The 26,054-nt window shown below is 49.3% G+C and overlaps 9 protein-coding genes across 9 annotated transcripts; 5 read left to right on the forward strand and 4 right to left on the reverse strand.

The window, feature by feature from the left end:
• Positions 1-1,109: 1,109 nt before the first annotated feature.
• On the forward strand, positions 1,110-5,176 carry BDV38DRAFT_273035 (HET domain-containing protein; the record flags this gene model as incomplete). Its single annotated transcript, XM_032057604.1, has 5 exons — positions 1,110-1,312; positions 1,514-1,847; position 2,284; positions 2,991-3,655; positions 3,689-5,176. 5 exons carry the CDS (start codon positions 1,110-1,112, stop codon positions 5,174-5,176), a joined length of 2,691 nt encoding a protein of 896 aa, XP_031911249.1.
• Positions 5,177-5,687: 511 nt separating this feature from the next.
• Positions 5,688-6,157, reverse strand: BDV38DRAFT_285191 (VOC family protein; the record flags this gene model as incomplete). The annotated part of the gene is made up of 2 exons (XM_032060436.1): positions 5,688-5,848; positions 5,920-6,157. The coding sequence occupies 2 exons, from the start codon at positions 6,155-6,157 to the stop codon at positions 5,688-5,690; spliced, it is 399 nt and encodes a 132-aa protein (XP_031911250.1).
• Positions 6,158-6,470: 313 nt separating this feature from the next.
• BDV38DRAFT_294826 (major facilitator superfamily domain-containing protein) lies at positions 6,471-8,692 on the reverse strand. Its single transcript, XM_032062582.1, has 4 exons — positions 8,191-8,692; positions 7,916-8,121; positions 7,099-7,861; positions 6,471-7,032 (listed from the first exon to the last, which is right to left on the reverse strand). The coding sequence occupies exons 1-4, from the start codon at positions 8,329-8,331 to the stop codon at positions 6,661-6,663; spliced, it is 1,482 nt and encodes a 493-aa protein (XP_031911251.1). The 5' UTR covers positions 8,332-8,692; the 3' UTR covers positions 6,471-6,660.
• Positions 8,693-8,795: 103 nt separating this feature from the next.
• Positions 8,796-10,474, forward strand: BDV38DRAFT_253161 (uncharacterized protein). The gene has a single exon (XM_032055214.1). The coding sequence runs from the start codon at positions 8,850-8,852 to the stop codon at positions 10,182-10,184; it is 1,335 nt and encodes a 444-aa protein (XP_031911252.1). The 5' UTR covers positions 8,796-8,849; the 3' UTR covers positions 10,185-10,474.
• BDV38DRAFT_294828 (fungal specific transcription factor domain-containing protein) lies at positions 10,290-12,981 on the reverse strand (the record flags this gene model as incomplete). Its single annotated transcript, XM_032062583.1, has 7 exons — positions 10,290-11,379; positions 11,431-11,601; positions 11,654-12,237; positions 12,287-12,410; positions 12,465-12,573; positions 12,689-12,751; positions 12,810-12,981. 7 exons carry the CDS (start codon positions 12,979-12,981, stop codon positions 10,395-10,397), a joined length of 2,208 nt encoding a protein of 735 aa, XP_031911253.1. The 3' UTR covers positions 10,290-10,394.
• A 442-nt stretch (positions 12,982-13,423) lies between these two features.
• BDV38DRAFT_285195 (fungal specific transcription factor domain-containing protein) lies at positions 13,424-16,153 on the forward strand (the record flags this gene model as incomplete). The annotated part of the gene is made up of 12 exons (XM_032060437.1): positions 13,424-13,486; positions 13,546-13,555; positions 13,622-13,665; positions 13,720-13,989; positions 14,048-14,063; positions 14,206-14,424; positions 14,478-14,743; positions 14,795-14,809; positions 14,856-15,044; positions 15,097-15,566; positions 15,617-15,941; positions 15,995-16,153. 12 exons carry the CDS (start codon positions 13,424-13,426, stop codon positions 16,151-16,153), a joined length of 2,046 nt encoding a protein of 681 aa, XP_031911254.1.
• Positions 16,154-16,848: 695 nt separating this feature from the next.
• BDV38DRAFT_253171 (RTA1 domain-containing protein) lies at positions 16,849-18,008 on the forward strand. Its single transcript, XM_032055215.1, has 3 exons — positions 16,849-17,192; positions 17,245-17,337; positions 17,399-18,008. The coding sequence occupies exons 1-3, from the start codon at positions 17,000-17,002 to the stop codon at positions 17,992-17,994; spliced, it is 882 nt and encodes a 293-aa protein (XP_031911255.1). The 5' UTR covers positions 16,849-16,999; the 3' UTR covers positions 17,995-18,008.
• Positions 18,009-18,843: 835 nt separating this feature from the next.
• Positions 18,844-19,704, forward strand: BDV38DRAFT_285197 (alpha/beta hydrolase; the record flags this gene model as incomplete). The annotated part of the gene is made up of 1 exon (XM_032060438.1): positions 18,844-19,704. One exon carries the CDS (start codon positions 18,844-18,846, stop codon positions 19,702-19,704), a length of 861 nt encoding a protein of 286 aa, XP_031911256.1.
• A 238-nt stretch (positions 19,705-19,942) lies between these two features.
• On the reverse strand, positions 19,943-24,669 carry fphA (putative sensor histidine kinase/response regulator). The gene is made up of 5 exons (XM_032055216.1): positions 24,369-24,669; positions 22,336-24,307; positions 22,118-22,301; positions 20,565-22,049; positions 19,943-20,509 (listed from the first exon to the last, which is right to left on the reverse strand). The coding sequence occupies exons 2-5, from the start codon at positions 24,042-24,044 to the stop codon at positions 20,183-20,185; spliced, it is 3,705 nt and encodes a 1,234-aa protein (XP_031911257.1). The 5' UTR covers positions 24,045-24,307; positions 24,369-24,669; the 3' UTR covers positions 19,943-20,182.
• Between the last annotated feature and the right edge of the window lie 1,385 nt (positions 24,670-26,054).

Consider the following 26,054-nt stretch of genomic DNA (forward strand, 5'->3'; position numbering starts at 1 on the left):
ATGAAAAGGATCAGCACTCAACATCTCCGCGCTGTCCGTCATAAATGACTATCAACTTACCTGCATATGTTTTATTTTTGAACTTGCAATATCGCTCGGCGACCTAATCGACCCTACACCGTGTGCGAAGAAACCCGATGGTGGAGCTGTTAAAACTCAATTTTCATTTGTCTTTGTCTGATCAGCGATGAGGTTTAATGGCGGGTGCAGCTTCCGGCACACAGTCGGGGACTACGAAACGCCACATAGCTAACGGCTAAAAGCCAAAATGTGACCTATATGACATTTTCCAAGCTGCACTAGCTCCATTTTCTTTGTTGTGATTTTGGTAGCTTAGGCTCATTGGCGGCCCAGGCCTTGCGGGGATTTTTGTCAAGAGAGGAGTAAGAAGTGAACCCTGCATGATCAACGTGTGAGCTTGTTCCAGCCAGGGTTACTATCCAAGAAGCGCCTAATTAACCCAATATATGAGTGCAGAAATTGTTTGGGCAGCGAAGGCTGTTGGCTTAGCCCTGCATGCATTGGCGCCATATACCCATCTCTGTAGAGCAGTTGGTCTCTATCAGAAAGCTATTTGGAAACTGATGCATATCAACATCAACTAGAGTTGTGTAATACATAAGCCGTTGAATGTGCCACTGTTAACGTTTGAAGGCGTTCGGGGATCGTACTTTTGTGACTCCATCGTTTTCTAATAGCTTAGCCACCCTATGCTGAGTTCAAACGTGTCCACAGGATAGGGTCATTTACCGGCGCTTCGCTCGGGATACTCTTTCCGGTGAGAGAACAGGGCACGAGATGTCCTGAGGGGAGCAGGGAACCATTGCAAATAGGCTAAGGCCGTGTTGCCATGTGGGGTTGAACAATTGCTATGGTCTCCGATCGCCATGCAGCTGGAGGTTCTCGGGGTCTGGCCCTAACTTAATTGGCTAAGTACAGCTTTGTCTTTCATAATCAGAGCCTCTTTGTCATGCCCTATATTGAAGGTTTCCCTGCATTCTTATACCCTGCATATTTGCACTTTATCTTTATTCAACCACTGCTCCCTTGTCGTGCCAATGAGACTTGATATAGTTCACTGGCCCCAATGCCTGTCGTTTCGAGTTAGGATGTCTGCGGTGACAAAACCTCCGGTCTTTGACCGTGAAACAACTCTGGCTGCCATCCCCCTCCTGGCTGTTGCCGCCTACAATTCCGTGGAGTTATTCTACTGGATCTTCAGCTTTTTTAGACGCTACCATGGCTTTTACTTTTGGAGCCTCTTAGTGACCGCATGGGGTATCATCGTATTCGTCACAGCCGTGATCCTTTCGTTAGCAGACATGGGGCCTCCAGCCTTGCGAAACATCGCGTACAGTTTAGGGTTCTTCACCGTGGCTACAGGCAGCGTTACGGTTCTCTACGCCCGTCTTCACCTTGTCACCATGGACAAGACTCCGCAGTATGTCCTGTTCCTCATCATCTTTACCGCCTGTACCCTGCATCTTCCTTTGAGCATTCTATACCTCATCAGGGGGTTTGCGGGGCCCACCACAAGACCCGCATTGGAGTCCTTCTCCCGCAAATACGGGCACTTTGTTATAGCCTGCTCGTGCGCACGCGAACTGCTCTTATCAGGCGTCTATCTCTGGGTTGCATTCCGAAACCTCAAGCCTATTCTGGACGCCAAAGGCCAGGAAGGCCGCCGAGTGAAACGCGAACTAATGATCATCAACATTTTTGTGCTCGTCTCGACTGTTTGTCTTCTGGCCCTGGATAATACAAATCATGAAGCAATCAAGCAGGGTTACGGCTCCATGGCGACAAGTGTTAAGCTGAAGATGGAATTTGCCGTTCTCAATAAATTGGTTAATTTAGTTCAGAGCCCGCTGCCTCTCAACCACGTCTCGTCTCTGCACCACTCCACCGAAGATCATTTCTTTCGAACCAACGACCCAGACGACCCTCCCGGTACCGATCAATGTCTACGATCTACCGACGGCAAATCTTCTCGCCCCATTGCCACTGTTGTCAGGCCTGTCTCGTCTCCGCCTCAGGCGCTCTCTAGTGACCGTCTTCTTTACAACAGCCCAGAGCGTAACAATACCGACGCGAGTTCCAGCCGCGGCAGAAGGCGATCCCCCTGGAGAAGAAGCCGGTAATCTACCCTATGTTCTCTCTGATCGTTATTGGCGGGCTCAACATGGACAGTCCCAACGGCCATACATTACCTATAATGAACCGAAGTACCTTCTTGGGCTGTGCCCAGCATATACTTACACTGTATGCCATGTCATGATATAGCGTCAACTACCCCTACATTGTACAGGGCCACGCCTCGAAAATCGCATATTGCATCATGATACCCTACGTCTCCTTGTTCTCTCTTGCTGTATAATCACTGTACTGCCCTCTGGTGGCTCGTTATACTATCTCTTATAATTGCATATTTACCTCAAAATATTAACCGGACAACATGGGGCTTTGCCATACTTTGTCACATTGCCTTTTCTTTTAATAACACCTGAAGCTGTCATTGGCTGGTGCCTTGGAAGGGAGGAAGCCAAGCCGTCGTGTCGTGTCTTTAGTATAGTAGTCTAGACCACAAGACAAGGATTTATGATACGAGAATACGTTTCATGTCCCCAATGGCATCAAATGTCACTGTGGACCGGTGCTTTAGTGCTGATGTCTACCCACATCCGAACGACCAATGGAGAAGCGTCAACGAACGCTTAACCCTAATCTTATTAGTAGTTAAATTGTTGCAGAAAATCCCTCAGTGGCAGAGGATGTCCTTGTTTCTCGCTTGTGATGCTCATCGTAAGGGTTCCTTGAGTGAGTAAATAAGCCATGTCTTCGATAGCTGCACACTCGGCATCATCGAGATCTTTCGCGCTATCGGTAACTGAAGATGATAGACTAAGTGTGGGCTCTGATATACATAGTGAGTGATCTGCTCCTGGTTTGGTTGCGTAAATGACAGCTCCCTTATATGAGTCAATGAGTAGGCCACGGTTCGGTTACCGACGACCTGTGCTTCTTATGTCGTCGCATCGATTTTGAATACGTTGGTTTCCACGACTCTCCTGAGTACTCTAGTAACCACTACTTCTTTCAAAGGGAATTCCCAACTTTGCTGAGTAGCTCAAAGACCTGTGTTTTCTGCAGCAAGCTCGTCAGTATTATCACGGATTGGTTTGCAGCGAATCCAGGAGATCGGACAAATGGACTTGATATCTCCAGGGCTCATGTAGTGGTGTCTTTAGAAACTGACTGGCATACCGTGACTCGAGAGCATGGCGACCTTGCCGAAGAAAAGGCACACTCGGATCGGATCCGGGTCACCTGCTCCATTCCATGGCTTGGTGCTGATAATGAAACTGAACAACCGCAACACTTAACATTCTTTTTGCAGAGATATGAAGGACCGTCTGATGATACAATCCAGAATGCCGATTCGAAAGTTGGTATTTCTCCTAAATTGCAGCCATACACCGGACGCCAAAGACCCCTAGTAGCAGATTTGGCTCTCTTCAAGCGATGGAAAGAGACGTGCCAGGAGATACATGGGGCAAAATGCTCTCAAATCTTCAAAGGGACCCCGAATATCCGACCGCGGGTCATCGACGTTGAGCGCAGGTGCTTAACCTTGGCAGAGGAAAATGATCAATGGGTCTGTTTAAGCTATGTCTGGGGTAGAGCGAAGACCCTGCGTCTCCTGAAGGAGAATATCCAGGCCTTCTCACAGCCAGGCTCTCTTTCCCCAGATGTTCTTCCTAACATTACCGAGGACGCTCTGCAGGTTACCAAGGGACTTGGGGAGCGATATCTCTGGGTCGACAGTCTTTGCATAATACAAGATGATGACCAAGACAAAGCCAAGTTTATCTCACGAATGGACTCGATCTACACTTTAGCCACAGTCGTTATTATCTCTTCGACCTGCACTGATGCCAACACGCCCCTTCCCGGAGTCAAACCTGGCTCGCGACGTCAGCAGCAAGAGCCCTTTAAGATTCGGGATGTCACATTAGTACAATCTCTCGACCCCTCGCTCGGCGTCAAGGTCGATCTTCGCACAAGCCGTGCCGCAGGGTATCTAGGCGAGACTATCTGGGACACGCGAGCCTGGACGTTACAAGAGAGGTTCCTCGCATCCCGGTCTCTTATTTTCACAGGCGAACAAGTCTTCTGGGAATGTGAAGAGGCGTTCTGGTGCGAAGACAGCTTCCGCGAGCTCCCAAACATATCCCCAGATCCGCATCGAACAAGCTTGTGTGCGGGCGAGCTGAACCTCTCGTGGAACTCTGATATCGTTACCTTTGACCATTTCTATCGCGTCCTTCTCGAAGATTACTCCGGTCGGGCATTATCATTCGATAGCGATGGGTTGAATGCTTTTCTTGGTATTATTGGAGCTTTGGAACGGTCTATAGGCGAGACCTTTTTCTGGGGTATGCCCACAGCGTTCCTTGAATCTGCGCTTGCCTGGGGTCATCGAAGTCATGCATTAAGAAGGAGGCACGGTGTGCAGACTTTATCCCAAGCTCAGAGCCAGTTTCCCAGTTGGTCATGGGTTGGCTGGACAAGCGATGGACAGACTAAACTGGCGAATCAAAACTTGACCATGGAGGCTCTGGGTCTTAGATTCTATCGTGGTTCCGAAGACGGGTCTACAATGATAGAAATGAAACAGAATGCTAAGTTCAACAACGAAGTCGACCTACTCGTCGAAGGCTCCAAGCTCCCAGATCGCTCATCTAGACCTCACAATGTCTCTATGGCAGAGCTCCCAACGAATCCATCAATCAGCCTTTCATCCCTCCTCTGTTTCTGGTCCGCATCCGCTCGTCTCACCGTGACAAGCCGCCACTCGGCTGTTGATACATCCGAAGATCTCGATTCAAACACCTGGGAAGCCACCCTGTCCCAAGGATCCGATAGCATCATCCAGGTATCCTGGTCCCACATCGCACCATCGCTAAAGCCAGGAGATACCGTTGAGCTTGTTGCCGTCGCGCAGAATAGAGGCAGCTGGGATGCCGGCCACATTGACAACGGAGCTATTGGAGCTATGCTTATCTCTTGGGATGCAAAGGGTGGCATCGCCACCCGGGAAGGGTTTGCGTGGATTGCGATTCGGGACTGGACCTCGTTGAGGGACCGGGAGTGGAAGTTAATTGTGTTAGGGTAGAGTGGGTTTAGCTATTGTGTATTTAGCAGTATTTCCTTTTTCATACTACTTCCTATTATCTTTTACAATAGCGAAGCCAGTTATCCAAGATATAGACTGCCTAGGATGATATAGCAAGGGGATGTCAGGGTAACCCTGCTATAACATAGTCCTTGTAGAGAATACAAGTGTTTACTATATTAGTCTTAACTGAATATGACCTGAGAATTAACTTTGAACAGGGAACCATTCAAAAAGGAATCGTATGTGTGGAAACTCATAAAAGGGCCAGTGTATACTGCCAGGAAAAGAAAGAAAGGAGGGAGCAATGTCACATAGGACCAGTCAGTTAGTTAAAAGTTAGGGAATAGCATCAATCTTCTACCGAGCCGAACCGGTGCGATCCAATGCGAATATATGTATATATATACATCTATCTGGATACGGATCGAGCTGGTGTGTTCCCTACAATACCCAGTGTTTTCGCATGTTGCAACCCACTCCCGTCATTTCAAGGCATTCCCGCATTCCACTAAACACCATGATCGACAGCCTCGATATTGTTCCCTGCGGGATCTAGCACAAAGGCAGCGTGATACTTGGGATGGTAGAACGATCGCAACCCCGGAGGGCCATTGTCCTTGCCACCGGCTTTAATCGCCGCGGCATAGAAAGCGTCAACAGAAGTATGATCTTCCGAGGGATTGTAAGTCAAAGCTCTCTATGTATACATTTCTTTATCATGAAGGGGTAAGTATGCATACTGTGGCAGGTGAATGCGATATGAGCAGGCCGTTCAGGTACTGTCTTCGATCCAAAGACCCAGAAGTCGGCACGTTTGTAACTGTCCGAGTCTTCGTTGACCGACCCAAGGCCAACGACGAACTCGCCGAATTGATGGCGAACTTGGTAGCCAAGGGGCTTGAGTGCTTCAAGGTAGAAGTTGAGGCATTCTTGGAATTTGTCTTCGGGTACAAAAAGAGTCGTGTGATCGATTGCCATTGTGATGAGGTTAGAGTAGAGAAAGTTCGATGTTGCGGAAGGAGAACTTGGAAGACAAGATGTGGAATAAATGGGATGAGATGGAAGCAAAAGAACAAGTAAGCTGGCTGTCCAAACTTGGTATTTCTAGGCGGAAAGTTTAACCCAATTGATTTAAAATACACCCCTGCAACGTCGGATGGAAGAATTCGCGGGACCGAAGAGAAGTCTGGATCTCTTCTTACTAGGCAGAAAGCCAAACTGTCTTGGCTCTGCCTAATACTCACCCATGTCCCTCCCATAATTTGCTCGTTGTGCCATAGTAGCGAGGAACCCGGTACTCCAGCAACTAAAATACTTACGTTACCTCTTTCATGGAGCATTATGCATGTTCTAAACGTTGGCGTCTTGGAAGGAGCTATGTTGGGCGTCAAAGTGACTGCCATCCTTTTTGTCAGAAAGTGGGAGAAACCTCGTCTTTTCAAGTCTAATTACATAACATACTAAATCAATCCCTAACTAATCTATAACGCATATCGAAAAGACGGATCGTTCTTATCCGTCAGATCGGCGGCTTGTAACCCATTCTCCTCTAGCATGTCTCCTCCGCTCAAGTCAACATCGGTACCGGCCTTTGCCTCTCGTTGCCTGTTATCCTGCATGCACAGCAAGCGGTAGATGATCACCGCAGCGAACAGGAGGCACCACGTAACAATAGATGTGATGACGCCCTCTGTATAGCGAGGTCTCTTCGTCCATAACTGCGGAGACCCAATACATCCAGCGCAATAGCCAATGAAAAACATTGTATTGACGATGGCACGTTTTGTGTTGCCCTTAACATTAGAAGCAGAGAGCGAGAGAAGGATGGACATGGAAGCTGTTATACATGAGGCCTATCGATGAGAGGGTTAGTACGGAGCTATATACCCCCGGCTAAGAAGGTTCAGGGGTCAACTCACCAACCAAGACATGGCAATCATCCCCCATTCGGCAGTTAGGTCGAGCTTGAACAAAAAGACAGTGCCGACAAGGGGTGGGATAATGAGCATCAGCGCGACTAGTGTCCGCTGACGCGGGAGGATCGTGGCAAGCGCGACTCCAATCCATAATAAGGCCATTTGGACGGCCCCAGAGGGTGCCGTGTACAGCATTGTGTCCAGCTTGCTGTAGCCAAGGGACTCAATGACGAGGGACGCAAAGGTCAGTACGGGTGACTGCATCGTTACCAACACTCCGAACCAGAAGACCAACCATGCCTTGGGGTCCGTGAGAGTCTCTTTCAGTTGTGGGAGGGAGAAAAACGTCTTATCGCCGCCCTCATGGTCTTGCGCCATGCGTTGCCGTAACACTTCCTTTTCACGAGCGTTGAGGAACCATGCGTCTTTGGGTCCACTTGGCATGAGCACTAAGAAGCAGACTCCTGCAGCCAATGTCATAGCCCCACAGATCAAGAACAGTACGCGCCAGGGTGCGATGTCTAGGGCTGTGTTTTTGCCTATGCCGTACATTAACAGGCAGCCGATGACTTGGGCCAAGCCATTCATGGAGATCCAAAGGGCTGTGCGAGTTGTATGCTCGTTTTGACGGTACCAGATAGATGTAATCGTGACGAAGGCTGGCGAGACTGCGCCTTCACTGAAGCCGAGAAGAAATCGAACGGCGGCAAATCCACTATAAGTCTTCGGTGCGGCCAGACACATACACACGCCACCCCAAACAATCCTACTGTATTCAGCAAAAGGTCCGAGCCAACTAAGCTAGTGGAGCACAACATACACCGTAACACCAACAAACTTTGTCAGAGGGAGTCGGCTCATAAGGTAAATGAAGGGATATTCGGAAACAAGCTGGCCCACATAGAAGATAGAGCTGCACCAGGAATATTGCGAACTCGTCAAATTCAGGTCTTCCATCAGGCCGAATACACCAGCATAGCTGAGACTTTGTTTGTCTAAGTACTGTAGGAAAAAGACGAAGCAGAGCTTCAAGTCCAGAGCCGTCGGTTATCGAACCCAAGAGCAATGGGAGTGGACGGGGGATGAGCTCCTTACAAAAGGTAGAATGATCATGTCAATTTTCCGCACCACTGCCTTTTCCTCCTCAGCGCTGTAGGTTGCCGTTAGGTGAACTAACTCGCCGACTCGTCGTTCCTCATCTTTGATATCCGCACACGGGGCTTTCGGAATGTCCATGAGTGAAGGAATGAGCACCGAGTCAAAAGGTCGATATTACCGCTGGTGCTGTCTTAGGGTTGGGAGGGATTGACAACCGAGCGATAGTGGAGTAGGCCAGGCCATTATTATATGCTGCGCTCAAGCAAGGAGCGTGCAGAGATGCATGAATCATTTCCCCAGATCCACAATGCCTTATCATTTGTGGGGTAAGATAAGAACACATTAAATGATAGCTGGCGTCCAGCCATCCGACGCAATCCACCAGGGCAGATATCCGAAAAAAACACCATCAACTGAAGATCCACATTGGCCCGTCGGGATGCATGTCGGCAATCTGGCCCCGGTCAGGCCAGGATCCCGACAACCAATCTATGCTTGTATCTTAAGAGGGGTAGTTATACGAAATTAGTGGGGTCTTGCATATAAGCTTCGCCCTGGTGAGGGTGTCTCTTATAACATTAGTCTTACGTGCGGCATTCCTGCCTACATCCCCTTCTCCGCATCATTTCCTGCCTCCACGAAGAAAGATCGCAAACATGACCCAAACAACCCAAGTCCCAGGGACTGAGATCAAGCCCTGGTTGCAGCCAACACCGCAGGGCTATGTCTTTGTTAACGCCAATATTGTCGACGTTGACGCCGGCACGATCCTGGAAAACTCATCTTTGGTGATCAGCCAAGGCAAGATTCAGTCAATCTCACCAGGGGAGAATCCGCCGACCGATCTACCTGTAATTGACTGTCAGGGTGGCTATATCTGCCCGGGATTATTTGATGCCCACGTTCACTTGTGCGCTGTCCCAGGATTCACCGACCTGAGCAAAGCCTTTGGGAATCCCAACGATGTGCACCTGCTGCGCCAGCCTTATACGGCCGCTCAGATGCTGCATCGAGGCTTTACTAGCATTCGCGATTGTGGTGGGGCGCAACTCGCCTTGAAAGAGGCCATCGAAGATGGTGTCTTTCCCGGTCCTCGTATCTTCCTATCTGGCCATGCCCTGTCGCAATTTGGGGGACATGGCGATTTACGAAACTCGCATGAACACGGTCAATGCTGTGGCGGAGTCCACAACCAAAATTCGCTCGGGCGCATGTGTAACGGCGTCCCCGAGTGTATGGCGGCTGTTCGCGAGGAGATCCGCTGCGGCGCAGATTTCATCAAGATCATGGGCTCGGGCGGCGTTGCATCGCCCACCGATAAGCTGGAGCACCTCCAATTCACGGACGCCGAGATCCAGGCCATGGTGGAGTGCGCGGCGAATGCGGGCACCTTTGTCACAGCCCATGCATACACGGTCAAGGCAATCCGGCATTGCATTGATAACGGTGTCCGGGGCATTGAGCATGGGAATTTTGTCGATGAACCGACTGCTCAACTCATGGCGGAAAAGGGCGTCTACCTGACCCCCACGCTTATCACCTATGCTCAGATGGCCAGTGATCGGTGGAAGGGCTATCTGTCTCCGGAGTCACAGACGAAAAATTCCCAGGTGCTCAAGTCCGGCTTAGGAGCCCTCAAGATCGCATCAGATGCCGGGGTTACGATGTGTTATGGCTCGGATCTCCTGGGCCCGCTGGGTGCTGCTCAAACGCAAGAGTTCCAACTGCGTTCGCAGGTACTTTCGCCGCTTGAGGTTCTGCGCAGTGCGACTGTCAACCCGGCGAGGATGATGAGCTGCGGCGACAGTCTCGGCCAAATCAAAGAGGGCTTTGAGGCAGATTTACTCGTATTAAGCAAGAACCCCTTAGAGAACGTAACCATCTTTGATCAGCCCGACGAGCATGTTCTAGCTGTTATGAAAGCGGGGCGTGTCTATAAGAGCCGATGGACGGCGCTCCCCGAGGACGGCGCAACTCCGGTGAGGGTATAACTGGATTGGATTAAAGAGGAGACGTCTTAGAGACAACGAGTAAGGATCTGAATTTGTACATATATGAATGAGCTATGAGGAACTATCAGCGTGCATAACGTCAATACACTACGTTAGTCGACCATTCCATGAATACTGCTCTTTACGGCGATCTGAAAAAAAAAGAGACTGCAGTAGCTATAAATTATCCCAAGACTTGCCTTTTAGAAATCATTCGAGTGGGTTCGACAATCCAGAAACGTCCAGAACGCCAAGGCCTGTTAGCTCCATCAGGAATGTTTGCTCGTCATGATGTAGCATAGGAAGGAATTCATAGTCAGCACCCTGTGCCTCTGGATACGCGTCTGACTCCTGTGTGAGATTCTGCATTGAAAATATGGTTGGAGAGAACATCTGCCGCTCAGCAGCAGGCCATGCCGGCCTCAGACCTGCGGCATTGTGTGTCGATGGCCACTGCCCGACTGGCGAGAGTGGTGTCATAGTTTCAGGCACCACCGATAATGAAGACGTCCTTTCACTGAATCCTTGGGCCTGTTCCTGTTGCATGAGCCATAGGGCCCATTGGGAGTATTCAGATGTCGAAGGTATGCGACTGTTACCCTGGGATGTTCTCTCAGCTGTACATGCTGACCGGCTAACTTTCTCCCGTGCTTCGTTGGTAATCAACTGAATTGCTTCAACAAACCGGACGCCCATTTTTGCCGTCACGTTCCCGATGGCCATCTGTCGAAGGTGCTCTAGACCAAATGCCACCCGTGCCTCGTACCCGGAATCGCGTTGGGTGATCCCATCAAGTAAGGTGACGATTGTTGCGATGCTGCAGCCTTGAAAGTCGGTAAAGGAGAATCGGGTGATTTTATGTGACATACTCATAGTTTCGAATAGTCCAAGAAGTTTCCGGGCTGCCTTTGCACAGGATCTCGATAGGTTTCTGGCCACATTGCTGATTTGGGGAAGCTGAGACCCGGTAACACAGGAGCGGAGTTTTGCTCGAACAACTGATACGAGAGACGCTTTTCCTATGGTGATCCAGGCATAGTAGTAATGAAGGTAGAGGTGGAATACAGCGCGATATCTCGAGTCTTGGGGGTCAGTGTCCTGAAGCGTGAACTCTGGAGGTAGGGACCGTTTCCATTCTTTGAGGTCCGATTCGTATCTTGCTTGGAGGGCAAGTTCGTCGCCGGTGTTCCCCAGTCTGTGGAAATAAGTACATGGTTACTCTTGGCAGAGGAAAGTTCTGACCTACTCAGGATCGGAAATATGGTCTAGGATTTTGACCAGCCGCATATAGGCGAGCTGGAAACTGAGGTTATCGAATTTCTGGGAGTGATCCAGCGCTGGAAGCGGTGACGGTAAAGGCGTCGTGATGACGGCGGCACTGATAGAACGGGGTCGGTTTAACTTGACTGTAGTACATCTGTGGTGCAATTAGATGAACTGTGATCGCTGCTGCAACGAAGGGTACCAACCGCTCCAGCGAGTAAAGTGACCACCATAGACGACGGCGGACCTCAATTTCACGTTCATTCATTTTTTGGTCGTCTACATCTTGATGGAGATCCAGCGCCAATGCTTTCCGTAAAGCCAACCCAAGGTAGACGTATGATGACCCAATTGCACTCGCAGGCATCAGATATACGCCCAAGACAAAGGGAGCTTGGACAGACTGTAGGCACGGTCGTTCGATAATGTCGGGTATCAACGTTCGAGCATGATCGAAGAATACCCTACCCAGATCACTCTTTTCCAGACCGGCGCTTAGCTGGTGCCCCTCGGGTTTCTCCAAGGTCGTCCATTGGCTTGCCAGCGCGAAGGCTGCCATCGCGAGACAGACAAAACTAGAGTCTGACCTCAACGGCGAGGTCGGGTCAGTATAGAATCGATGGATTTCCGACGCGAATTCGGCTTGATCAACGTAAAAGAATGTGTCGGTAGCATGTTTGATGAGGACTGACAGCAAAAAGGAAGCAATTGAGTACGGAGGGAAGGCATGCACAGCCGACTCTAGACGATCCAGCTCCGCGTGGTGGAGTGCTGTAGGATGGCTCATCTGCTGTAAACAGTGAGCCTCCGGCGCTTTATATACAGATCGACTGACTTACCGCCTGGCCTACAGCGATGCGTTGTTCTTCCAGGCCTCCTTGCGGGTCCAAACAGAACGCCTCTCGAAGCCGGGACAGTACTTTGGGCCATGAGCCCCCGGCAGCCTCTCCTGCAAGAACATTACTAGCAAGTCGTGGAGACAAAACTGGCGCTGTGGGTAGTGAACTTTGCGTATACGAGGCGTCCTGTGCGGTGGTCTTCCCAGTATTCGTTGGTGTGGCTAATGTTGCATCTTGATTCAAGCCTGTCGAGCCGTCTCCTTGAAGCGGGGGCGATTTCGGTCTACCTTAAGTGAGAATCTGGATTCGGCCTCTACATTTCTCCATTTCATCTGGGCTTGGCTGCCTTATATTGCGTGCACCTACCGTTGAAAATTGCAGATCAGGTTATTAACAGAGCACCGCTGGCATCTGCCAGGATTGGATTCAATACATTTGCTTTTTCTTGCCTTACAGCGGTCGCATCTAAAATAAATGAGCTTGAGTCATACTTAGGGTGCAAAAGCGGCAACAGATTGCATACGTACGCTCTGAAGGACCTCTTGCGATTCTCCTCCGCTACGCGACGACGCCTCCTGCGTCGGAGAGCAGCCGGGGAATCCATTGCCGATAGTATATTGACCAAGAGTGGAACGTGGAAGTGATAAGCCATCTTGCCGCAAGTCACTTAGCCGAGACGATCGGCAAATTGACATCGCTCCGGCAAGTCACCACGGTTAGTAGGTTATCATCTGCCCTCGGTGGACATTTAGCCCTCTCCAATAACTTATCCTACGACATTGGGGGTTTTTTGGGTGGTATATGTCTCATGTGTACATCCTCAAAGACTGCTTGGCTTGTACGAAGAGTATATAACGATATGGCCCCTAGATATATACATATTCAAGTCTGTACGGAAATCACATTGTATTTTGAATTTATTGAATCCTATGATAAATCTGGTCTGTACCGAGAATACAAAAGCTTTCATATGGCTAATTGGACTAGAGCTTGTTTAAGTAGGTAATTATCTTCCTCCTCTCCTAGGGTATTGAATACACACATGCTTCGTAACTCCTGCGTCAAAGATAAATAATGCACAGATTGTGAGCAGGAGAGATAGTTATGTAGTTAATGACTAATCCGCATAAGACCGCAATGACTAAGCAAGTACAACCTCTATCGCTTTCCAGAGTCAATTCATCTACACAACAGGTACCAGTATGACTTTACTCTGAGATGCTACGCCAGAGGTTGTCATTGACCTGCAATCAGTGCAGGTCACGCAAAGTTCGCTGTCTAAGTAAGACCTAACAACACGGGTAAGCCTCGTTGCTGACGCCCAGGATCCAATAGAACCGAAAGATGGCGGTCCCGATGCAAAATGCCACAACTGCGAGGTAACTCACTCCCGATGCTACAGTAGATACAATGCGCTGATGTACCACCAATAGAAACGGGGTGATAAATGTGTATTTCAAGTATACAGAAGAAAGTTTCGGGATGCGGCCAATCTTTCCTCCCCGAGCGTGGCTCCATCTCTCGACGTGAATGATATTGGCTCACCTGAGCATCAATCTAAGCCACACGAGCGTGAACTATCCACATCTACCCAGTCCATTCTAGCACAAGATTCTCCCGATCCATTGCCTCTCTACGTGGATCAGCTTATCGAAGACCATCGCGTTCCCGGGAGGACTCGCTATCTGGAGACCATTGTCACGGTATGAGATTCTTAAGTAATAGAACAACATAGCTAGTCATCTAACCAGGGGTCCATAGCATCACGATATTTACAGTATGCTCATTCAAGATTTTATTTTTTTAATATTTTATTTTTTTAATATTTTATTTTTTATTTTTTTTTGGCTCTTGTGGTCTTTTTTACTGTCCATGCTGTATATCACAAGATTTAAACTGCTAACAGTTTCTTTGTTAAGTCGGGAGCGCAAGTATCGGGTACTTTTCTGAAAGTCGCATACGGGCACTCACTAATCGCTTGGGCCACACCGGAGTTGAATGTCTGCTGAATCGAATTTCCGCTGTTGTGCATGATCGCTATGAACGTCACCATGAACAACCGGCTACCGACAAACTATGGCAGAAACCCGAAAGCTTACCGGAAGTGGAGGAAACCACGATGAGGCTTTATGTTAACTGTATGAGACAGGCTTCAGTCCGATGCTGTGGTATGATTTCTGACTATTGGTAGCATATTTTAGCCAGATTCATCCGGTCTACCCATTCCTTGATCGATCAAAATTTGAACAAAGAATATCGGACACCAATCTAGCTGCGGATCTTAAAAGGGATATTCACTGGTCTGCATTGTATCATACTATTTTGGCTTTAGGTTGCCAGTACCATGATGGCGGTGCCTTCGAACCTGGAAAAGGGAAAAGCTGGCAATTCTACCAGGTAGCTCTGGGATTTGCCTCCGATATATTTGTCGGAGCCGAATGCCTGGGTGGAGTACAGGTAGTGTAGCTTACACAGTCTTAGACGAGCGGTTAGCTAATGATATTACAGGCAATCACCGCAATGGTATGTATCATTCACACGTTCTATGATGCAGAACTGATAAGTCTAGGCAATTTTTGCGCTCAATTTTTCTTACATGCACCTTGACTCTCTTTTCATCAAGCAAGCTGCCTGTGTAGCGCAGCGTCTGAGATTGAACGCAGCGTCAGATACAGCAGACCAACATATTCGATATCGAATTTTCTGGGTGATCTACTTCTTGGAGAAAACGCTTTCTTTTCATCACGGCAATACCTCGGTAAGCACCATAAAACATTGGTCCGCATTCCTGCTTATCATTTGTACTTTAGGTGATCATGGACTCCGACATAGGATGCCCCGTTCCTACCACTCCGGAGTCTGTGTTTGGTGACTATAATTGGCTGACTGCATCTGCTGGTCTTGCTCGCTTTTTATCAAGAGCATACGAGTCTCTGTTTTCAATTAGCGCGACGTGGAATACAGAGGCATCTTATTACCGGAAAATAGACACCATGAACAGCCTGCTCGAACGGTGGCGGCAGTCAATACCGATGATATTTCGGCCCGGGGAGCCATTCCGGGCACAATCATTGCACGGCTCCTGTGAAACATTCATTGCTCTGCAGACTCACTTTTATTACCATAATGCGTGTATCGCGCTTTGCCGCTTGACCTTGCACTTGGGTCGGCATTCCGATGGCCCTCGACAGGTAGCCGCCAGAAAGGCTATTATGCAAGCGGCACGGTCGATTATTGAGTTACTGCGACATATTGACATGGAGGCTTACACGCCAGTTTAGTATGACTCCCTACCCCTTTAACGAGGAACTCAACTGACTTAGTATGCAGCATCCTTGCTCATCTACCCTTATCGGCGTTGTTTATTCTCTTCGACCTCGTTATTCACAACCCGACGCACCCAGAAACGGCTAGCAACCTTGCTCTGCTGGAAGTAGCTGGAGGCCACTTTAGTAGGCTAGAGTATGCCACTGGTGGTTCATTACCTAGCTCTGTGCTTGCTGAGTTTGCGTATATTGCCCGGAATTTCGTCCGCACTTATCCCATGGAAGGAAACGATGGAAGTGCCATTGCAGTGCCGACTAATGCGGCCATTGATCCGCCGCGTATGAAAGAGGATAGCCTGCCCTCAGCCGCGCCTTTCTTGGGAAATGAGGTAAGTACTCTGACATGGGTTTCACTCCAGCCCCTACTTACTTTAGCTCTCAGACGCATGACCACCGACCGCCCTTGGCCAGCCCAGACACTCTACCGTTATTTTTTCCTGCTATTGACGACATGGATGCTGGGGACGGGTCTCTGACTGGGTTCGACGTAACGGACCTTTTCGGAACTAGCATCCCTTTCGACCAGAATCTACCTTTCTGAGCCTCTTGGACTGACATTCATGATTCTGGCTTCAGTGTATTCATCGCTCTTTCCGAAACATTAAAGCAAAGGGGACTAGTGCTTGACAGAACACATAAGCTGGTCCCAGCGACTGTATTGAATAAAATACTTACGAAGACAATGGAGCGCTTTTGCTCATCGGTTCCTGTCACTGTGGATCTACCATAATGTAGACATATGTCCTTTTCAAGGGCCCGATCTTTCGGTACACGTGTAACACGGATAGCGAGGCTAGCAGAGAAAGGCTACGCACTTTGACGCGCCTTCTTGATTGGTACAAAGGGACCAAATTTTTGACCTGCGGATCACTTGCTGGAGGGTGGGTGGTGGCGAAGGTCGGGCTTGAAGACGGTGTGCGCGGTATACCGAAATGTTCTGAAGTACATGTACAAAACGCTGCATCATGATTGTTCTGAAAACCCACCATTCTGCACGAGCCGTGAGGCTTATCGTCATCGCCAACAAATAGTTGCTTCGTTCGACTCTTCATCCATGTTGGTCTGTGTTGCCTGCGAGGTTTCGAAAATCGGCCGTCGGACCTCATCACGCCAAGACCACCTCGGAGCTCGGTGGTCGGTCCACACTCTACAAACCTGTCGAATACACAATATAGATCCAGTTCGGCCACTCTGGTGCCTATTCAAACATGGAAAGGGCTATGCTGGCTAGTTCATCGTCAAACTCTGAAATAGTCGGCCTTTCTACGGCCCACTTTCGTTGTCCATGCATATTTATACCATTCTTCCCCTCACGAGGAAGCGCAGTCCGGTGTTCTGTCTGCTCACTGAAACCAATAACACGGTGTTGACTTACTTTTAGCTGCCAATGATTGAGGATTATCTGCACAAAGGCTGCCATGCCATGGTAGAGGGTGTCAACCCGGCATACGGGTACCAGCCCTCACTTGCAGCTGGGATCGCCTTCTGTGTGCTGTTTGGGACATCCATGGTGGCTCACACAGCACAATCGTTTTGGTCTAGGAAGTGGTGGTGCTTACTATTTGCCATAGGATGCTTGAGTATGTCTTAGGCCGAAACAGTTGACAGAGGTTATACACTGACTTATTGCAGCGGAGGTTTTAGGATGGGCAGCACGGACGTGGTCAGCCAAGTGTCCGTATCAAACGGACGCCTTCTTGATGCAAATATCAACACTGATTCTCGGTATGCCCAGTGCACAAGATATCCCCTACCAACACTGTCTGACAAACGGTCTCTTTTCTAGGCCCAACATTCTTCACCGCCGGTATATACGTCCTTCTTGGCCAACTCATCGCTCTTCTCGGTCTGGAAAGTTCTATTCTTCGCCCCAGCTGGTATCTCTGGATATTTTGCACATGTGATATCATCTCGCTGGTCGTACAGGCAGTGGGTGGTGGAATGGCCTCTTCCGCAGCAAGCGAAGTGGACGGGGACACTACCCCGGGGACCAATACAATGGTGGCCGGTATTGTATTCCAGATGGCCGCCATCACAGCATTCGCCTTCTGCGGTATCGACTTTCTTGTTCGATGTCGTCGACCTCAACTTCGAGCCCGGTTCACCTCAGGCATGCGCTTGTTGGTGTTGGCGACGACGTTCTCCGTGGTATGCATCTACGTGCGAAGCATCTACCGTACGATCGAACTGTTGGAAGGCTGGTCGGGATATCTGATCACACGGGAGTGGTTCTTCATTGGTCTTGATGGAATCCCTATGGTGCTTGCTGTGGTTGTGTTTAACATCTTCCATCCTTATTGGTTCATGCCCCGGGAGAAAGAGGCTAGAAAGGCGGATTCGTGGGTTTCTTTAACTCGGCCTGGTGAGAATGATGATATTTGAGGAGCTACTTACCCAGTCTCACACACCCGAAATTTTATATAGAATTTAGATACTATTACTTCTTGCGCCACTTCTCACATTCTTTGTTTCTATCTCTCCTATGATTCTTCAACCCCACAATATAAACAAAACCGTAAAGGTCCCAACCCAACATCGCAAATCAGCACACAAGACGTGTGCCCATGATCGACACCCATCCTTCCCTCATCTCGGATAAACCACCTGAAACCAACCCGAGTCGATCCCATGTATCATAACATCCCGAGAATCGGAAACAGTGGATCCCGAGCCGTTAACGGTCCACATCCCGTGTCTTATTCAGATAGTAGATCTACCACTATATACGCCATTCAAGCCAGTCCCCAATTGAAGAATCACAAACCACCACGAAAGAAAATGACCATCCAAGACCCCAATCCACCACCCCAAATCAGTATCCAGGACATAATAGCCCTAACAACATTCCTCCTCATCCGCGTCCCGTGGACTATCTTCAAGACCACACTATACCATCTCCCTGGCAGATCAAACCATCCACCATTATTAAAAGACCTTACTCGGTCTCTTATACGAGAGTAAACATCCCCTGCCCCTTCCCTACATACCACCTTGCCCCTCACCATATACCATACTCAAAACCCAAACTAACAACCTCAACAATAAAAAAGGTCCTTCGACCAAATCCCCCCAGCAATCCACAACACCCTTCCCAACAAAACAGGATCCAAAACCCTCCTCTCAACACGTTATAGCCCACTGAAAACCCATCTCTTCCACAAGATCCAAAGACCCAATTTCACAGGATACTGGGTATGTCGCGGCCTTCTCCCAAGAACAACAACAACACCAATGGACCCCAAACAAGCAGATCTAGTCATCTATCACCTCCGCGGGAGCGGGTATGCGCTTGGTCATCCTGGGGATACACTTCCCGGGTTATTATTCCTCGCTGAGGTCTTAGAGAAGAAGGGAATTAGGGTATGTATGTTTACGTTGGATTATACGTTGGTAAGCAATGGGGTATATCCAAGACAGGTATGCGAGTGTTTCGGGGCTTATGAGTATCTTATCGAGGAGGTGGGGGTTAGGGCTGAGAAGATTTGTTTGATGGGTGAGTCTGCGGGGGGACATCTTGGTTTGTCGTTTTTGGTTGGTCTTGCTCTTTCTAAGAGGGGTTCTTTTTCTTTTCCTTTGGATCACGATGAGGAGAAAGAGAAGAAAGATAAGGATGAGGGAGAAGAGTATCCACGACCTGGGTCTATGATTCTCCTAAGTCCCTGGATTGACCTCTTTCTTTCGTCTCCTTTGATACCGATGCTCGAGAAAAGGGATTTTATGTCCAGGACATTCCTCCAGCGAGTCGGTAAGGAGCTTCTACATTCTGATACCAGATTGATCTCTCTCTTTGGGGATTTTACCTCCCGTTCTACGGAGAGGGGATCTTGGGAGCGTATTCTTCCGACTCGGATGTGGGTATCTGCTGGTGCGGATGAGGTTTTCATGGATGATATTGTGCGGTTTGTTAACTGTGCGAGGGAGGATGGTGTGGAGGTTGAGTTGAGGGTTGAATCTGGGAAGTGTCATTCCTGGCAGAGTGGGGAGGCGTTTTTGGCTGCGAGGAGGTTTTTGGATATGTCTATGCAGTGCGAGGGGGAGGAGTTGATGCCTGGGTTGGTGGAAGTTGGGGAGGTTATTGCTGGGTTTGTTTGATTTTGGGGGTTTCAGTATGGATTTGGTACATTGTTTGCTGATATCTATAGATTGCTTTCGATTTGATGGGGTTTTCGAGTTAATAACCGGTAGTCTATGTTTAGATTTGTCATTCTGTTCTTTTAGACGCATTGTTTAGTAGCTACGAGGAATGATACCTGGACGTGGAAGGGTATATCTTGTCCATGACCATGGGTCTACACCTGGAAAGACGATCATTGTCCGTTCTAAGAACGATGCAGAAATCTCTATAAACATATAAATATCCAGTTCATTCTGTAAAACTAAATCGATTGATGGGGTATATATGACATGAATGCAGATGTGAAATACATAGAACTGTAGGCATTCTCCTTAACCAATGGATACTCATGCCATAAAAACGTTGATCAAATGCTAACGCAACGCTCATCGCAGGTGTCGGTGAAACCAGACGGACAGCTTTTCATCAGTTCAATAAATCATAGAGGTTGGGCTATCATAGAGACTGGGGCTGTTGGCGCCCTTGAAACCAGCCACCTTTCTCCCATTTACCGGGTTGATAGGTGGCGCTGTTGCGAACATCGTCATCGCGGAGACCGGCAAGGAGGGTGTTTAACCGTTCGAAGTTGATTGGCTTCATGATCCAGCCGTCGAAGCCTGCAGAGATGTATTTTTCTGCGTCCTTCTCAAGAAGCGAAGCCGAGACGGCGAAGACGGGTATTCGGCCGTTCAATTTAGAGAGCCTCGAGAGTGAGTCGGGCGGGGTATCCTGCTCGAATTGACGGATCATTTTAGTGGACCCGATACCATCGACAATTGGCATCTACGCAAGACTAGTTAGCGCTGTTTAATGAAAGCATGACGAAAGCAGCACCTACCTGGATGTCCATCAGGACCGCATCAAACTGAGCAGGGTCCGCACGGTAGGCGCTTGCACACTCTTCGCCATTAACGGTTAGGCGTACAGTGTGGCCAAGTTTAGTCAGTCGTTTCTGTATAATTTTGCTATTGATCGGGTCGTCTTCCGCAACAAGGACACGGAAAGTATCAGGTAAAGGAGACGGATCGGGTTTTGGGGGAGGCTCTTTGGTCGGCGATGTGGACTCGGTCTTTGTCTCTGGAGGCTGGCCAACTAGTACAGGTTCCTGTGTTGGTGGGCCGTCGCAGGTCTCTGGGCGATGCTTAGATTCTTCATCTAGGCTTGGCTGTGAAGTGGGAGGTTTCTGTGTGGCCTTCCCACTCTCGCTGTTGGTGTCACTTCCGCCATAACTACGTCCCTCGGATCGAGTATCAACCAGGACGAATTCTTCTTTCGACTCTAAGGGGACCGTCGGTACAACATTGTGAACAGGGATTTCGGACTCGTCTTTGGCAGTGGCGGCATCGGCCGGTAGAGGGAAATTCAACGTGATCTGAAACCGGCTACCTTTGCCTTCCTCGGATCGAACACTAAGTTGCCCTTGCATATTACGAACGACGCGAGAGACTGTCGCCAGCCCCAATCCCAGAACCTGCTTTTCTGTCTCATCCACGACTTCGCGTAGATTGTCCTGTCCATTTTCACCCGGGCCGCGGATGTCACTCTCTGCAGAGACCTGTTCGAGCTCCTGGAACAAGGTCTCAAGTCGAGCTTGAGATATGCCCGAGCCCGTGTCAAGGACTGCGATTTGCACCGTTGCGGAGCCATCCTCTGCACGGCCCGGCTGGCGCCAGAGTTCGACGATAATGTCACCACCAGATGTATGCTGAATAGCGTTCGAGATCAGATTGGACATGGCCTGCCGTACACGCCTTTGATCCCCGATAACTGTTGGAGGGATGCCAGGGTGTGGTAAAACGGTATAGTTGATCCCTTTCCGTTCCACCTCGCTCTCAAACATGCCAGTCGCTTCCTTGAAGGTCGCCTCAAGGTCGAAGGGCTCGTCCTTAATGAGATCCTGGCCCTTTTCCGTGTTTGTCAGGTCGAGTAGGTCGTTAATTACGTAAATCAATGACTTCGACGCGGAGTACGACTTGGTGAGATTGTCCCTGGTTTCCTTATCCAGCGCACCTTCCAGTGCAATCTCCAGATAATTAACGACCGCGTTTAAGGGAGTCCGCACCTCATGGGCGGAGTTTGCCAGAAGAAGCTTGGTCAACTGCGAGCCCTGCATGGCTTCCTCGTTCTGCCGCCATACTTTGATGAATTTGCCGTACACCAGACATAAAACGGCAGCAGTCTCCACGTCAGAGTCCGTCCATTCTCGAGACTGATCCAGGACGGTTTCTTTCCAAATCTGAAAGCTCTGTCGCGGTTCGAGCCTACCGATCTTCTCCTTCTGTTCATAGGGGTTGCCGCCCCATTTGATTTCAGTCAGTCGACCCTGTCGGAAAAAGGCCATGAAATCCGTGCCATCAGCGGAGAGGGGAACATAAAGCAACCCAGAGATACATTTGAACCCCGGGGGGTACTTGAGGTCCGTGAAATCTTTCCTGATGTTGTGCGACGCGAGGACAGAGTTAATCCGGCGCATTCGGAGATATTCCAGCAAAGCCAACATCTCTTGATGGGTCGACCCACCCAAGATTTTGGTCTCGTCGCGGATCGATAAGGCACCAAAATCAGCATCAAAGAGCTTAAGCAAATCGTCAGACGAAGCCACAATATACCCAGACGGATTGGCGTCCGTTGGGACAGTGTTGATCAGTTTGCGCGCCTGCAGACGCGATGCATATGAGAGACGCTCGATGTTACGCGACAGTGTTTCTCCAATCAGTCGACACATTTTTCGGAGTGGGAACGAGACTCTCATGCCAGTGTCGTAGGTATGGCAAGAGATCAATCCCCACAGCTCGCTGGGGCCGTTGATGCTGATAGACATTGAGGCACGCACTTCCATGTTGGCCAAATATTTCAAATGGATGGGCGACATTGCACGCAAGTATGCGTGTGTCATATCTAAGGGTCGCTCCAGATCTTCCACAGTACGGCAAACCAACCGTGCTGTCACTTGCTCACGGTCATAAAGCAAGCGGACACGGTTGATGCGGTATAAATCTCGAGCTTGCTTGGGAATATCGGAGGCGGGAAAGTGTAAGCCCTTATAAAGATCTACGGTGAACCTCGGATCAACCAACTCAGCAACCACAACACCATTACACTGGCCATCAAACTGATAGATCAGGATTCGATGAAATCCCGTCAGCTCTTTAACAATCCCCACGGTGGTGTTAAGCAGCAAGTCCAATGTTTCGGCGCGATTCATCTGTTCCTGAACCTGGCTCACAATGCTGAAAACCTCCATTGCGGCGGCTTCGCCCTTTCGCCTTCGCGCGTTCCGCAGCAACCGAAGTGGCTGGCTGATGTTGATGGTGCTTTCCGCGAACTGTTCCGGAGTGAATTCAACACCCAGGGTATCAACTGGCACCGAGGGAGACGGACCACTGGAGCCGCTGATTGGATTGGCACGATCATCTTCCAGCTCGAACTCGCAGATGATCAGGCCCGGGTTAGCAGGATTGACATGGATGGCGCACCAGAGTCGCACCGCCTGGCCTGCTGGGCTGGTGATGGACATGATGAACACTTCGGGACCATCGGCACTAGGATCGTACGCCTCATCGCGGATGAAGTCAACATGATCTAAGAGAGTTTCCGTCTGGTCCTCATCGAGGATGTCACAAAAGTTTTCCAATGCAAAGAGACTGTGGGGTGAGTAGCCAAGGATACTTTCTGAGTTCTCACTGACCACGCGAACTACTAATTTTCCTTCCGACTCCTCGCGCAGGGCCATCATCGCACCAAACGTTTGAATTGCGCCGGGGATGTGAATCGGCTCATCTTCACAGGCCCGAAAAGAATCAACCGTTCTTCCGGTGAGAACAGCGTGGCCATCGTCCGTTTCGACGTGTTTAAATCGCGTGGTAACTAAGTGCGACGCTCCGTTTGCCTCCACCGGGCTCTCCAACGACGCATTGGCGGGGGTGGCGGGGCTCTGGACAAGGGTTTCGCTACCGGAACCCGGTGCTTCCGTGGGCAGTTGAGCTGCCACAATCGGAGCCGCTACGACTTCTGTATCTGACTTGCGTTGTAACTGCAGTTCATCCCATGTTCGCGAATCGATTATCGAATACTGCCTGGCTCCCCTCACTGGTGAGATCGGATCGTCAGACGGCGCAGTAGTCGACGAGGGATCGACAAAGACCATTGACCGAATTGGGTATACTCGTTCGGCGGCATCGGGACTAACCTCGTTCTCGGAGATATGTTTCGCTGAAAGGTCGGTAACCGGTACCTGCTGGACTACCTGCGCAATCTCAGAGGCCTCTTCGCGAGAAGCTTGCTTCAGCGCGGGTGCGGAGTCCGTTTTGGATTCCATTTCAATGTCCTAACGATTGGACTCGACCAAACCAAGCTCGATCACAATCTGTCACGAATCGTGTTATCGTGGCATGGGCAAATATCCCAAACGGGCGACAGCAGCAAAATCGGTGATGTTTAACGGACGCTCTACAGGTGACGCAATGAGTCCAGAGTGGAGACAAGAAGGAGGAGGATGCCGAATTGATCGATTATGAAACCGCGGAGGGTTCACAAGGTTGACGGCGCATGCACAGAACGCAATGGGTGGGCAAAGGAGGTCTAATGGAGATATCTCGGTTAGTGGCAACGCGCACCAAGGGATATGAGAGAAGCACCATACCGTGAGGAAGAAGACGGGAGTTATAAACGAAGATTCTCCCGGGATCGGTCCAGGCATTAAAGAATACAAGAAAACGGGGATTATCGACCGTGTTTACACAGAGGGGTTAAAATGCAATGGAGGGGGGAAAAAACAAAAAAAGGAACCAGGCGAAAGTCAGGTAGCGAAGATTGGAGTAGGCAAGAGAAGAAGAGTTACAGTGAGTCCTCGGTATCCGATGGATCGACGGCAATATTTCCTACATTCAGCTAGGCGGTCACCGTCTCGGGCCCAGAAGTTGGCACTGGCCAATCCCGTGCCGTATTGGGGTCGACCCCTCCAAAAAAAAAAAATTGAGATCGAGAACCCCACGATAAATCTTCCACTAAACCTGCTCCTCACTAGTCTCAAGGGAAAATGATTCCACTTAGTCATATGTCAAAATGATAGGTGGTACCGATCCTCCGTCCTCCGTCCTAGCTCGGATCCTTTTTATATTGAGAGTTTTTACCTGTGCAATTCTGCCTCTGTTTGGAGTGATTTAGGTAGTAGTTTCACTCCTCCAATATCCATATTCATACCGTGGTAGGATGGTAAGCCCCTGACTAATAGATATGAGCTGCCAGATATCGAGGGAATGAAGTTGGAGACATACTTTTCACCACTTGAGTAAAATCAGGCCATGTCTGAAATCTGTATGGAGACCGGGCGGGTGACGTCATTTCCGCTGTCACAAAGGAATGGAACCCAACTGCTCGGGTCGATTGTGTACCTTTTCCTACTAAGCAAAACGGTGCAATGCATCACACTCCACCTTCCACTCTTAGTCCGCTGTATTCATCTTCATTCGTTCCACAGCGGATGTGTCATCTCCCGCTGTCCACGTGACCCCACGAGCTTTCGGCTCGGCTGCAGCAGGGCCACTTTTGATTGGTGGCATTGTGTACCGTCGCTTACCCTTTGCCTCTCGAATTACGGTGCGGCTTGGTCAAAGCTTAGAGTCGTCCCGGATCCAATCTTTATATTAGTAGGCACACCATCCACATCAACCAGAGTGCTGGTAGTTCCTACTTGAGCTTGCATAGGCAATAATTAAAGGGCTGAAAGATATATTCAAAATCCGCTTTGTCAAGGGTTGGAGAATAGAACAAGAATTTTCTAATTTCCCCTATTCTGGAAGTCACTCTCTACGAGATTCTGAAACATTGATTGATATATATATATTCGAAGCTAGTGATTCTGCTGTTGTGATCCATGCAGTTTTTTTGCTATAGAATTGAAGGATTGCGGCCATCCGTTTTTGCAGGAGGACGAAAATAATGTTTGAATTGAGGGTTCTAGTCCAATCCATAAATGCCAAATGTTTCATGTGAATGTTGAGAGTATATATTCAGGTTGCTATGTACGTGGGGGAATTCCTAAGAAGGCTGAGTTACGACGAAAAACAGCTTGCGTGAAGACCTCAGCAGTGGTTCCCTGTGGCGGTCCGCCACACCCCCCCTTCGTTGTATGTTGTCCTGTGCCCTGGAACCCTGATGACGATGGATGACATGTTCTCGCCTCTTCGGTATAAACAATCCACAAATACCTAGTAATTATACACGACGCCCTGTGGACCAACCCATGGTGGTAATTCTTTAGTATATACGTTGATCGCGTACTATGTGCACAGTCTTTTCAGGCGACTGCGTCAGATCTGGTCTGCTC

Source organism: Aspergillus pseudotamarii (genome assembly GCF_009193445.1).
Source record: "Aspergillus pseudotamarii strain CBS 117625 unplaced genomic scaffold BDV38scaffold_46, whole genome shotgun sequence".
In the NCBI taxonomy this organism is placed as follows: domain Eukaryota; kingdom Fungi; phylum Ascomycota; class Eurotiomycetes; order Eurotiales; family Aspergillaceae; genus Aspergillus; species Aspergillus pseudotamarii.